A 14,979-nucleotide genomic window follows, 5' to 3' on the forward strand; every position below is an offset into this window, starting at 1 on the left:
CCAGTATGTCGCCAGTATGTCGCCATTATGTCGCCAGTATGTCGCCAGTAAAAGAGTATAAAAGGCAGGAGCGGACCGCCGGGATTTCATTCATTCTTCAACCATCGGCTAGCAGTGACTCTGGTTCTCGGGCGTTTAAATATTCGGTGAGCAAAGTTCCTCTACTACTGTTACTATGTTTGTTTTTGCCGGGAATTATCCTGGTGAATTTAAACGTGGAAATGGTGTCTGTGTTTGGTTTTACGGGGACAATATCGTCGTAAAGCTGATCTTAGACTTTTGTGGAGATTCTTTGTTACCGTGTACGGGATTTAAATATAGTGAAGTTTCCTACGCAGTGATTTTCTAAGTGCCGCCACGTTATGCAGGGACAATATCGTTGCATAGCAGGGACTTGGAAAGCGTGTCTGTGTTTAGTTTTACGGGGACAATATCGTCGTAAAACTGAACTCAGGCTATTGCGGGGATTCTTTGCTGCTGTGTGTTGTTATAGTGAAGTTTTCTACACTGTGTTTTCTAAGTGCCGTCACGTTATGCAGGGACAATATCGTTGCATAACAGGGGCTTGGAAAGCGTGTCTGTGTTTGGTTTTGTGGGGACAATATCGTCATAAAACTGAACTTAGATAGCGGTGTTTAAGGGAATTTCACTTCTGTGTTTAGTTAGTTTGATTTTGTGAGTAGTTTGGTTCGTAAAAATTGAACCTAGTTATTTTTAGTGTTTTACTATGGGGTCTTTTGCTATATAGTTTAAAACCAGATCATTGTTTGGACTGACTGTTTGTCCGACTGGACCGCTCACCCCTTGCGGTGTTAAATGTGAGCTGTCTAGGAGTCTTTTTGCTCCAAGATGAGGGTTATCTTGGCACCTTCTCTTTACCAACATAGAAGGTGAAAAACGTCTCCCTCCTTAGCTCTCCAATGTCCAGCTGTTAGATGAATAATGGGGATGTCACGTGCGCATCATCCGGAGTAATCTGGGCCCATTTGAAATCTACAGTATTTGGAGGCTTCGTATATTAAATATATTTATTTATACCACTTATATACATAATAGGGCCCTGTCTTACCCATGTTGCCACCCTGCCTTTGTGCAACCCGCCATGGGGGGAGACAAGTCCACGAGCTGTTAGGTTGCATTCTCGGAATCGCTCGCCGAACTCTTACAGCTTCTTAGTAGGGATACACTTGCGTATATTCCAAAGTACCAGGTCGATGGTAAGTACGAACTGTGCTTTGGTTATACTAGAGTAGGGACAAGGGTAGGTTTAGGGTAAAATCACACACTAATTATTCGGAATTTAGGGTTCGTTTTAGTCTTGGTCTGTAAAACTGATATATTTCTTCTTTTTAAGGGACTTCAACTACGGTTTCACTATACTAAAATTGTGCGTTAATAGGTAAAGGGTTTCAACTGCTAAAATCTTCCAATATTTTCATTTATTTGGGGAAAATAATTAATGTAAAATCTTATCTCCATTTTTATTTATGAAATTCTGGTTTTCTGGTGTAAAGACGAGGTACTGAGTATTACAATCATGTTTCTAAGGTATTTACACAATTAAATCTTAAATATCAAGTTGGGATTAGGAACACAGTCTATTCGGAGATAGAAAATCGACGTCTAGCTGTTTTAGGGAACCTTTGGCAGGCAAGAGTAATCCAAAGGATAATTTGAGTGAAATAATGCTCATCTTGATATTTCAGTCTCGTAAAATATAATATATTTTTAACAAATAAACTTAGTACTTCGTTTATACTTCTAAAATACTAGAAATACAGTTTATATTTTAGTTCTGGGGAATGGAAATGGGATTCGCATCCCTAGTTTTTGAAATAAAAAAGAATAGTAATTTTGATGACTGATGGATACTTTGACACTTCTTTCCATAGCCATCTAGGTACGCATAGGTTCGGAAGTGTTGGTCATAGCCCGTCTGGCTAAAAGGTAGGGTAGGAGTTCCAATTGACCTTGCTGATTGGACTAGGAGCCCCCAATCCTGCATCGAGCGTATGGGTAGCATATTTCGTATAGAAGCTGATAGTTAATAATATTAACTTGAAATGCTAGATGTCAATGGGCTTACCCCAGGAGTGCTACTCATATGTTATCCCGGAGGCTTAATAGATTGTAGCAGGCTTTTACCAACCCCATTTTTAAACTCATTTTATCAAATATATTTCTTTTATATTGGTATTATCATATATGCTGCATTTACCTAAATAATATCATTTGAAGTAAAATATAACGCCATTGGCATTACACTAATAAAATCTATTGACTTTAGGTGCTAAATTCTAGTATTTTAATAAATTTTTCTAGTAAGTTATTCGTTAACATCATAATAAACGTGCTTCCAATTTCATAATATATTTATCCTAAAGTCCAGGTAATTGTATATTAAATCAGAGTCCAAAATATAGCTGATATTCATTAAAGAACTTAGGGTACCGCGGTTCACTTCGAGGGGTCCTAACGCTAGACTAGACGATCACGACTAAATCACATGGCCATATTCTAGGGGTAGGTCTAAAGAGGGTGTTTATATCATGGTTAGTTAAGTAAGTAAGTAAGTTGGTAGTGGGAGGTTACAGCAGTTGAGGTGTTTTGGAAATTAGAACTGTAATACATTTTTAATTAGATGATAAGTAGAGAGGAAAATAGAGATTTAAACACATTTCTACATTTGTTTTATGTTTTTTATTTTTAAAAGGTTCATTATACCTATTGATTTGGTCAAATACTGAATGACTTTATGAGTTCATGACCCAAAACATTTAGTGCGTTGTAACCAAACAACCAATTAGACTATGTCATCAATACTTACAGCAAACTTCATATTAAGAGTGACTTCAAGACTCGCCGAGGGTCCTGTGGTGGAATGTAGAACGATGCCGGAGTCAACTAGCCACACGTGCACGTTCCGCGCCCGGTCGCCCGACATCGCGCGCCGGTTGTCAGACATCATCAGTAAGGACTGCAGAGCGGCTGAATGACCCTATCAAATACATATTTTGTGTTGATTGTCCCATCGGAAATAAACTATCTAATATAAATAATCTAGTGTTTTGGTAATTAATGCATATAATTTTGAAACTTAAGTAGGCACCTTGAATAGGGCTGTATTCATAAAATTTCGTTCAAAAGTCCTTGAGCAACATTTGTATATTTGGTACAATGCCTCAAGGGCCTACTTTAGATTTAAGCTAGTTTTTAATTTCTTTTATTAATACACTGTATATATCTTGTTTGTACATAAAAAAATATATTTGTATATTTTGATCTTATTTTACTATGCCTCTCGTTCGTGCTTATATATTGGTACAAGCGAGATGCGTTAGAGATGATCAAATGAATTACATTTATATGGAAATTTGAATGTCGCTCCATTCGTTTTTAATTATGTATCTAAATGCTCCAAATGAGCTATTTGCAATGGTCAATTTTCTAGAAGTTTATAACAATTTCGAGCTCAAACTGAAGAGATGATTTACTCGTAGCGAGAATAATAAAAATGATTACCTTATAGGTCAACGTAGGGGAGTTGTCCGCCAGCTGCCAAACGACTACAGTCCTATCCTCAGAGCCACTCAGCACCAGCAGGTTGTTGGGCGAGAACGTGACGCACGTCACGTGCCCCATGTGGCCGTTGAGCGTGGTCTGCAGCCGGTGGGTGGACAGCTGCCAGACGCGCACGAGCCCGCGCGCGCACCCGCTCGCCGCCAGTTGCCCGTCTCGGGACACTTCGAGGCAACTGATCGGGATCAACTCACTTTGTTCTGCCTGGTAAGGTAAGGTAGTAGAGTAGTTTAGAGATACGTAGTTGATGCTTATTTCAGTTTGTATGCAGTATAATGTGTTATAATTTAGACAGAGCGCAGCTGTACGTAAATATTCTCCAATAAACTACCTACCTTAATCATGACTAAACATTGTTTGTGGAGAGATATAACGTTGCCCGATGCTTTAAAGTAGATTGTGACCAATTTGTACCAAACACTTGATTTCTTGTATTGAAATTATCCGATTAGCGGCCGATAAAATAACGAAATCATTAAATTTACATATAATGTAAAAAGTGAAATGCAAAAATTAGATCAGAGGTGACTTAGTCAACGCAAAGGCGTGCTCGGTATGGTGGAAATTCTGCTGACAGTTAATTTGGTGCTTCAGACATAAAACGGGCTTAGTAAAAGGATTGAAAGCAGCTGGCGATGTAGCATGTCTGTGAGGGTTAGGTCTGTTTATAATCACATTTAAATTGTGCCCCATTTCTAGAGACATAATCATTTTAGAAGAAGAGCTATACCTAATATGGTTCAATGTCGTACAATTAACATGAAAATAAGATTTTAGTAGTAAGTAAACTGGTTAAAAGGAGCTTCATAAGTAGATTTGCTGAGTCGTGATTTTTGTTAAAAGTGTAATACGCCTACCTATCTACCTATACCTATAAAACTTACTTGTAATAAGCTGATGTTAGTTTTTGATTTCGTCTGTCGTCGTTTTAGTTGTTTCGTTGGGCGGAAATTTGTTAAATTATCTTCTGTATGAAATGAGTATATTGTTACTCTATTTCCACCTGCAAATAAAGAAAGGTATTAAATGTGTTAAGTATCGATTTGCATAATATTTAAGTATTTAGCAATTCAAAATCTGAGATGCGTATGGCGAAAACTTTACATAATAAAACTAAAGGTACGTCACGGATTATTATGTGTATAGCGATTTAAAAAAACATTATCAATATATTAAGTAATGTCGCCTTTTTACTTTGGTTGTTATAATAATGTTAAGTTTATGTGGATTAAAGATGTTCGCTGGGCTCTCCCATGTAGTTTATGAGAGATGATTGAATCCTGCACGCTATTTGTGCTATTCAATCTTCATGTGAAGATTTTGGTTAGCCGGATTGTCGTCATAATATCTCACCAGCAGCCAGTAGGAAGTGATCCCTGTCCGCCACCGCCAGCGCTGACAGATCATGGGCTACGGCGATAGTACGCAGGAGTTGCGCCGTGTGTAAACTGTACACGTAAACGCGCTGGTCCGAGCATCCCACGGCAGCGCGCGACGAGTCATGCGCCACGCAGAAACACTTTAACTGTTTTGGGAAAGGAACAAATATAAAGATCACAGCAGGCTTAGCACAGCATCTCGTGCGCAAGATAGACTACCGGTCGTTTTTAGGGTTCCGTACCCAAAGGGTAAAAACGGGACACTATTACTAAGACTCCGCTGTCCGTCCGTCCGTCCGTCCGTCCGTCCGTCTGTCACCAGGCTGTATCTCACGAACCGTGATAGCTAGACAGTTGAAATTTTCACAGATGATGTATTTCTGTTGCCGCTATAACAACAAATACTAAAAACAGAATAAAATAAAGATTTAAGTGAGGCTCCCATACAACAAACGTGATTTTTGACCGAAGTTAAGCAACGTCGGGCGGGGTCAGGACTTGGATGGGTGACCGTTTTTTTGCTTGTTTTGCTCTATTTTTTGTTGATGGTGCGGAACCCTCCGTGCGCGAGTCCGACTCGCACTTGGCCGGTTTTTTTTAACTAAATGAACAATTTGAGAGGAACTTCTTGAGTCTTGCGCGCGAGATTCTGTCGGGGAGCAATTGTTCTAAACTTACTGAATATTAATAACATCATATATCTAAAATAATTGTCCATAAAAAACGTTGAACTGTAATTATTTATTGTACATATATTACGCCTATGCCCTAAACTAAAACAAAAAATCTACACACCACTTCACACGTACCCAATAGATGGATAGGTCTGTAAACGTGAGCAGTTAGCACGACGTTGCCAGTAATGCAATAAGGCAGAGCTCGAGAGCCACTTACAACAAATCAGCTGTATTTTATTTCCACTAGTCGAGAATAACTAAAGGCTAAAGCAATTTAGAGACCCTCAATTACCTCGCCCGGAGAAGTTGGAGTAAGATACGTGATACAGCCCTATAGCGGTTGAAGGTTGGCCCTTTCAGCCACACTGAAGAGTTGAAGGGTTGGTTGAATTGATATACCCATTTGATTAAAGCCTGGCCCTGTATTAGTCTTTTGAAGTATAAGTTTTGAGTATTAAAACATGATTGAAGAGAAGCCTTGATTGAAAAAATATTTTTACTAAAAGTTCTGTTCGTTATGTATTAATTATAATATTTTATATGATAACAGCATATAGCATGTTGTCACCGAAATACTAGTACGAGTAAATCGTTCTGCAATTGATATAATGTTGATTTTTGGTGTGATGTTTTTAAATCAAAATAACAATTACTTCTGGAATAAGTAAATAAAAATACACAGATTAACATTCTACTTAACTTATCTTGAAATTATGATAAATTTATAGATTTTCAACATTATCTCTGTAGACAACTCGCAAAGAAAGCAATACCGGCTATTAACCTGAATAAGCAACATTTTAGTTGGAAATTGTCGCGAAGTGTTACGCTATCTGGTTACTACGGTCAGTTAATTAATGTGCCTTTTGTGCGGATGCATTTAATTCTAAAGTTAGTCGTGCAGTGCAGAGAATACTTAACGAGCCGAGGCAAGTTTAGGGGTAATTGTTCGGCAGTGTTTCCAGATAAAGTTAGAGAGGAAGGATGGTCCTTTCTCAAAGTTTTTAGTTGTATACTTTATGTGGTTCGAATTACTGTTGAGTTCAGAATCTATCATATTAGATACATATATTAATTCAATGATTATATTTATAGAAAGTATCTAATAACTAATTATTTATTATAATACATTTTCATTACTTCAATAAATCACAAGTAACAACAACATTAATTTAATTGTAACTGGGGATTATCCGTAACATAGCGACAATCCTAGCCTAGTGCATTCGACAAGCATATGGGGCATTATCTATGAAAAGGGACCTTATTGTCGATGGCGCTTACGCCGCACAGCGTCGCGCGGCATTGTGTTTATATCGGAGCATCTTTAATAATGGCGTAAGCGCCATCAACAATAAGATCCTTTTTCATAGATAACGTCACATATAACCATTAACAAAGCAATACCTAACTCTCAACAATAAGAAAGGTTAATGAATATTCTGTACTACATAAAGTGTCATTCAATTGAACTTGCGAACTATGTAAACAAAAGTTACTAGTAATTTGACATTCAGTGTCAATTTTAGTATGGCGGTTTGTTTACATAGTTAGCAAGTTCTATTGAATGACACTTTAACTAATAATATTACTTATTCTAAGGTTTATATTTAGGTATTGGTATAACATGAAGATATACGAAATACATATATACCTCGAAAGAGTGAAGTGTAATTTAATAAAAAATATGCTTATGTAAAAAACCCTCAAGTCATTTTGACACGTAAATAAACGATTTTTTTTTTCAATTAAAATTTTAACTATTGTTATGCGTTGCATAATAGTCGTTCAGATTTGAGTAATTAATTAGCATGGTATGAACAGAATTCATGATCCGAGCAGAATTTTCAAACAAAGCATTTTGGGTTCACAAAAGCAGGTTTGCAATTTAATCAAATAAGCCGTGGTGCGCGAGATAAAACAATTATTTTACCGCCCGTGCAGCGATTACACAGCGGAACAGAAATTATAAATTGTTTTGAGCTTCTTCTACTGGTCCACCCGGAGAAGATTATCTTCAATCTCAAGGTAATTGTAATTGCTCAGTATGTACCTTTGTACAATGTTTGATATGCATGAGAAGTGATGGATTCTAAGTATGAACTGGGCATTTATAATGTTATTTTTACGATAAGTAAGATACGGATTAGTGGATTATGCTTTGTTTTACATATTTATATAAAAGATACCGAACTCTTTCATCTGAAACTTCGCAGAAGTTTCTCACTATTAACAGTATTAAAACATCACAACGACGACGGTTGCATGTGATTCTTTACGCTGTTGCACTCAATTAGCTCATTGAAGCGGTAGGCGCTCTGAGCGCCTACCGCGACCCACGTTCGACGTGTTGCCTCTCTGTCGCACTTGTAAATTCGTACGTAAAGTGTATAACACGTCGAACGTGGTTCGCGGTAGGCCCTCAGGCAGTGGGCAGCCTCTCTGCTAGAAAGGCATAAATTTCTACCCCACATTCTAGACATTACGAAACTAACCTTAGTTTTATGCCTCTTCAACATATGCAGGTACGTCCCAGTGATGAACGTCCGGACATGCAGCTCGTTTTCTCCCTGCAGGGTAACGAGGAACACGTTGTCATCCGTGATCTCCATTGCATGCACGGGCATGCCAGCCGTGACGGTGCTGAGCAACGTGAAGTTGTCCACGTTCCACGTGCAGATAGTCCCGTCTTGGGAGCACGTGACCACGATCTCGCCGTCTTGGAGAACCTTCACGCCCGTGACGGAGCCCCGGTGGTGGTCAAGTTTTGTCACCTAAATCATTTCATTCATTCATTTCAAAATACTTTCAACAGATTAGGTATTTATGATAAATTTTAATAAAAGACACACTCAGTCATTACGGTATTACATCTCGCGTACAGCAAATTTGGTGACACTGGATATCTACTTATTATACGAAGTTCACTTTTTATTAGAAATAGACAAACAATGAGAAAGTAAAGTTTACTATTCTTTCATTACACAAATCTCAATAATATAATCAAAATCAGCTGTACGAGTAAAAGGACGGTTATGCGGTTATTAGAAAGTACCTAAACAAAACTATAACAACTTATAAGTTCTCCATTTGCAATGCATAAATTAATATAATTTTATCAGAAGTAAACACAAGAACTGTAGCAAATGCAATAAATACATAAACTCTTTGTTAAATGCGGTTATCCAGTACTTTCGAATGCGGGCTTTATTATCATAAAGAAAAATATTCTTTGAAGTTAAACTTCGACAAAGAACAAATTAACAATTATTAGCACAAATTTAAAGTAAGACACAAAAGCTGGTCTCCCTTAATTTTAACCGCTACCCACATTTTCAGTGAATTTTGTGAGAGCGGAAAACGTACTAAATTGAAATCGGTCCACAGAGACTCAGGTCAGCAAAAATGGGGTTTGCTTTGTCATAGCTGTATTATGCCGTGTTTTCCTTGAAATGGGTTTAGCTTTCATTTTTCTCTGAGAACTTTTTCGTATTTTACTTTTACAGCACTATACGGGTCATACGGGTAGGTACAGAAAATTACCTTGACGCGCTCTTATTCTCTTAAGAATAAAGTCGCGTCAAGATCATTTTGAACACCTCGCCCGCTTAGCAACTATTGCTGCTGACTGTTTGTTAGTTTAATGACATTCTGGTTCCGAACAACTCATTGAATCCGAAACTCTGGATTGAAAGTCGTACAGCTGAACCACTTCGTCACCATCTCTTAAATATATGTGGGATAGTATTGTATAACCTATGCTTATATGTACATTCGCATGATAAGGGTAACGTTCCATTTCTGACCGCAGCTGCACTACTGGTACTGAACGTGCCGCTGTTACTGTCAATTTTCATAGTAAAATGAACAGTAGTGCAGCTGCGGTTGGAAATGGACTGTCACCTTTAGTGACAATAAAATTGTATACAATAAAGTACGTACAAGTGAGCCGTCAACCAACGAAGCAACGATGACAGCCGAGTCCTCCCCGCCGCTGATCACCAGCGATCGATTCACGACAGCTGCCACGCACAGTACAGGTGCGATGTGTTCCCTGCGTCCAAGCATACAATCACGTCCAAATAGCTTCACTTTACTGCCAGACTCCTAAAATAGACTGACATAAAACGTAACATTTACAACCAAAAGTAGACGTGTTCTGAAAGGGGAACCTTTAATTATCAGACTAGATTTTGTTACGTTTGGCTTGTTATACTAATGGCCATAAATGGTGTACTTCCGTTTGGCCCAAATACATTTCGCCAAATTTCACTTCCCAACAAACTTATCGCAATAGTTTCATTTCCCAAAGGAACCTTTAGCAAAGTTACACTTCGCATATAACTTATTTGGTCAAATTATCATTTGGCATGATTTTACTTTGTCAAATGTTATTAGGACAAAAACTTATTTAGCAAACGTTTTTTATTGGCTAATATTATATTCCAAAAAGATGTTTGCTCAAATTGTCACTTCGCAAATTTGGCAAATAGGCATCTCTATTTAAATTTGAACCTAAATTCGTTCTGTTAGAATTTTGAATTTATATAATATTTCTACTCAGGATCAGTAGCTTTCTCCATTCTTACTGAGAAAAAATATCCACAAGTTTTTGGTGCATTTGTATGCATTTGTATGGGGCCACTTTTTACTCGTATTAGGGTCGAAAGAGCTCGTGATTCTGACAATAATGGAAATAATACAAAAAATCACAGTTCTGTGTAATGCAGATTGGGGGTAAATCTTCATAAATTAAGTTATAGTAGGTACAATGCAGTACCAAAAAAATTCCTATGTTTATTAAATTTTTAATCATCAAAATCTCAAAATCAAGTCAATTTCATTTCTGATCAAATCGATCGATTTGATCATCCCGTCTGGATACCGCTTTACCAGTTACACTACACTGAATGGGATTGGCAACTGTCAATGGTTTGCATAGATGGCACCATCATAGCTTGCCACCGGGGCTTGCCCCTTCTCTAGTTGAGTTCTATGAAATTTAGCTTAAAGGGCTGGCATCTAGGGCATAAAATTCTATATAAAAAACAAGAATTTGACACAATTCTAAGGATTGACAGAGCAATCTATGCTGGCGCCATCTGCTAAATACTTTGACCAGCCAATCCCATTGATTACCGAATCTGAATTACTTAATTTTTAGGGTTCCGTACCCAAAGGGTAAAAACGGGACCCTATTACAAGACTCCGCTGTCCGTCCGTCCGTCCGTCTGTCACCAGGCTGTAGCTCACGAACCGTGATAGCTAGACAGTTGAAATTTTCACAGATGATGTATTTCTGTTGCCGCTATAACAACAAATACTAATAACAAAATAAGATAAAGATTTATGTGGGGTTCCCATACAACAAACATGATTTTTGACCGAAGTTAAGCAACGTCGGGCGGGGTCAGTACTTGGATGGGTGACCGTTTTTTTGCTTGTTTTGCTCTATTTTTTGTTGATGGTGTGGAACCCTCCGTGCGCGAGTCCGACTCGCACTTGGCCGGTTTTTATTTTAGGTCCTTATATAATTCTAAAATATTATTGCAGATGTGTTCATGGTTCAACAAATTACATCCGTTTGCGTAAAACATAACCAAAATGATAAAGTATTTCAAATGAAAGCAAAAATAAAAATACTGCAGGCCCTCTATTGGTATGTAAATTGTATGCCATGTAATATTATGGGACATGTAAGTTATGCTTAATGATACATTTGACTAAATAATACTTGGTAAAATGAAACTTGACCAAGTAATTATTTGCTAAACAATAACTTGCCAAAAAAGACTATTGCTAACTGAAAAATTGCGATAAGTTGTTTTGCCAAACATTTTTTTGGGAAATGATAATTTGGGAAACATAGTTTGGGATGTGATACTTTGGGAAACGTTTTTGGCCCATTCATTAGTAAACCGCCATAAATGCCGTTAACCGAATAATGTTTAACAGTTGTTAACAATTAGTTGTGTTATGTAATATTCTGTTAAAGTAATAGCGTTAACTGTGGAATCCAGATTATGTGAAAACAGATGTTGCACGGAATCCAATTTTTTTCTGAAATATTTTTTGATTTGTTTTTATAGTCTGAAAACGTTCGATTGCCGCCTCGGCCACCGGTGGACTTGGACACTTTTTATTTCAGTTTAAAATATTTATTATTGTTAAATATAATCCTTCCAAACAGATAAAAGGCGGAATGGACGGTTATCACAATGTACACAAAAACTAAATGTAATCGGAAATTAATTACAGTTTCGTAGACTTAATGTAGGTACCCCAAATAGACATTTTATGTAAACATCATTTAGTAACTTGGTACGGTAGTGTGTTTGCTTGCTTCAGTAGTTCTTGGCAGGGATCGGAACCGGTTTTTTGCAAAAACTTAGAAATAACCATATTTTTCGAATTATTTTATACTCGAAATGTAGGACTCAGTTGTGTGTTTAGGTTACGACTTCGTATTATTAGATTGCCCAATTAGAAATGAAGTAATTAGCAAAGAACGAAAAAATACCGTTTCCGTTCCCATACAAAAAATACCGGTATCCGATCCCTGGTTCTTGGTAAACAAACATTAAGATTAACTAGAACGATAATGATAGAATTTTGAAAACGTATTATGAATGTTTATAAACGCTTTGAATGATGCGTTTTTCTACCAAAACACTTGTTGCCAGTTATATTCATCAGATGAGCGAAACTTTTTTGTTAAGAGTTTTTCACAAAGTTTATACAAGGGCTCATTAACATTTGATTTTATTTTATAAATAAAAGACCGTAATATATTATGTATTTTTTCTGTAAATACTGTGAAACAAAGAATGTATTAGGTTCCTAGATTACTTTATTGAATGTAATGAAAAGTTTAATTTTGAAAATATGAAAAACAATAACATCGTAAATACTCGTATATTTAGAGATTTAGATTTAAATTTGATAATAAGTGACACGATTAATTACACGCGAGCATAAGAAAGAGCTGCTTTACAAATACACATATGCAACTTTTCCATACCTTCTAATTGCGTTCAAAAGTTGGCCTCCTCAACAGCAATAGCCAATAAAAATGTATAGGTAACTCACGTCATTTTGGCCTTCACCGCCAGCGTGTGAAGGTCCCAGACGATGACGCTGGTGTCTTCGGAGCCCGTGAGTAGGTATTGCGACTCCCTCGTGACGCACATGCAAAGGATCCTGCCCGAGTGACCTGGAAAATTGCCCTCATACATATTCATTATTTCACCTAACGTCTAATGAAACGTCGCCATGATGGATCGTGTTAATATGTCCTATGTGTGAGACGTTAGAAATATTAATTTATTTTTCTTTGTGTACGCGCTTGTGCGTTTTGGTTATTTTGAAAGCTTTCTACAGTGGCGGATTTGCAGTCTTTGCCGCCCTAGGCTCCAGGCCTTGTAGCCGCCCCTCTTTCCCCCTTTCTCAGCATCAGCCCCCATCATATTGACTAAGTACATTTAGGTCATGCAACGAAAAGATATAGAGGGAAATGCTTGGGCCCCCTTTATTAATTTAGTAACTTTATTTGGACTCGTTAGGAGGTGAACATATTAAAAGTCCCCGGCCGTAGCCCTTAAGCGGGGGGGTTAAGGGGGTTTGGTTTGAAGGTCCCATTTTTTCGGTCTTTCGCTTATTATATCTCAGCAACTATGCGTCCTTGTGACATGATCGTTATATGTCTGTAATTTTGCATTCAATTTACTTCAATACATAATATAGGTATATATGTATTTACCGTGCTATGAGATTTTAACCAGTTATTATCAATTAAAAAACAAAACGTCTAAAACGCATTTACGATAGCGATGTTGCCACTTTGCGACGTAGCGTAGTGTAGGTACATATACTTGGTCAAGCAGATCTTGTCAATAGAAAAAGGCGGCAAATTTGAAAAATGTAGGCGTGAAGGGATACCGTCCCATAGACAATTTGAATTTCGCGCCTTTTTTTAGTGACAAGATATGCTTGACAAGCTATATTATCCTTATTGATAAATGTCAGAATGTACCTAGTAACGCTTTGCAAAAAAATAGGTTTTAAAAAAAAAAAACAACTACTTACTTATTCATTTTAAGTGACAGTTTTACCAATAACAAATTAAATTTGTGTTTTGTACAATAAAAAGTTTATACATACATACATACATACATATACATACATAAAATTTACTTTTTATGTACAAAAACATTCAAGTTTTTTTTAATAAGAAACAAGAATATCTAACATTTGTTCCCTCTTTGAAAGGACATTTTAGTCTTTAAATATGATCAGTAATAAGCTGTTAAAATCTTTCTGGTTCCTTTCTTCGTAAGCACCGTGAATATTATTAAAGCAAAACCAATGCAAAATTACATTTTTTAAGAGCGGATATCTCGAAAACTATACAAGCCCCTCTCTAAACTATGTGAATCGAGGCGCGACTTCGCGGAGCGAACATATCGCGACGTTGACGTATGACTCCACACTCGCAAACTTCACGGTGATTTCGCAGTTTAGTTCGCGCCAAGATGGCTGAATAGCATCAGCTGATCAAGTTTAACGTCATTTAGTTATCTATGGCATCATACTTGCTGTAGCTATTTTTTCATTTTGTTTTGTTGTAAACCGTAAAATATAGCCGCTATATATAATAGGTATAAGTACCTAATTAATATTTATCTTGCAATGCAACTGATGAGCCAAAATAGTGTGTAATGTGGAGTCTTGCAAGTTCGCGCTTCCTTTGACGCGGGCCGAAAAACCGACAAAAGACGGCTAACAAGGCGTGAACATTCTGCGAAATCGACGCCACGGCGTCGACGGCTTCGCGCCGCGATTCGCGCACAAGTGTGGAGGGCCCTCAAGATATCGAAAAACTTATAGCAAATTTAATCAACTTTCATTTTGTATAATGATCATGTCGTTAGAACGCATAGTTTCCGAGATATAAGCGAAAAACTGATAAATGGGACCTTCAAACCCCCCTCTACCCCTGACTCAAGGGATACGGCCGGGGACTTAAAATTTTTGATATGTTCACCTCCTAACTAGTTCAAACAAAGTTACGAAGTCAAAAATTGTGTTCCAAGCATTTCCCTCTATGTATAGGTACCTTTTTTGAGAATTCGTTACCTGGCGTAATTTTGAGTTATTTCTTGTTATAATCAGCGAATTTTTTGTCACAATTTGCCGCCCCTAATATCTCGCCGCCCTAGGCTCGTGCCTACTGTGCCTTATGGGAAATCCGCCACTGGCTTTCTAGCATAAAATAATTAGAGCTATACAACATATATTTATTCATTTTCTTTATCATGCAATTCAAATTGACAGTACCTATGTAC

At 37.3% G+C, this 14,979-nt stretch overlaps 2 protein-coding genes across 2 annotated transcripts in view; one reads left to right on the forward strand and one right to left on the reverse strand.

The window, feature by feature from the left end:
* Positions 1-14,979, forward strand: part of LOC134650225 (isovaleryl-CoA dehydrogenase, mitochondrial) — a 178,625-nt gene that overhangs the window by 114,967 nt on the left and 48,679 nt on the right. The window lies entirely within an intron of this gene.
* Positions 1-14,979, reverse strand: part of LOC134650321 (protein qui-1) — a 147,072-nt gene that overhangs the window by 9,806 nt on the left and 122,287 nt on the right. The window contains exons 16-22 of the mRNA XM_063505282.1: positions 12,725-12,848; positions 9,578-9,689; positions 8,131-8,409; positions 4,933-5,104; positions 4,464-4,582; positions 3,523-3,783; positions 2,828-2,998 (exon numbers count right to left, since the gene is read on the reverse strand). Of these exons, the coding sequence (XP_063361352.1) occupies positions 2,828-2,998; positions 3,523-3,783; positions 4,464-4,582; positions 4,933-5,104; positions 8,131-8,409; positions 9,578-9,689; positions 12,725-12,848 (1,238 nt within the window). The remainder of the gene's footprint in view (positions 1-2,827; positions 2,999-3,522; positions 3,784-4,463; positions 4,583-4,932; positions 5,105-8,130; positions 8,410-9,577; positions 9,690-12,724; positions 12,849-14,979) is intronic.

The sequence above is a fragment of the Cydia amplana genome, chromosome 8 (genome assembly GCF_948474715.1).
Source record: "Cydia amplana chromosome 8, ilCydAmpl1.1, whole genome shotgun sequence".
Taxonomy (NCBI): Eukaryota; Metazoa; Arthropoda; class Insecta; order Lepidoptera; family Tortricidae; genus Cydia; species Cydia amplana.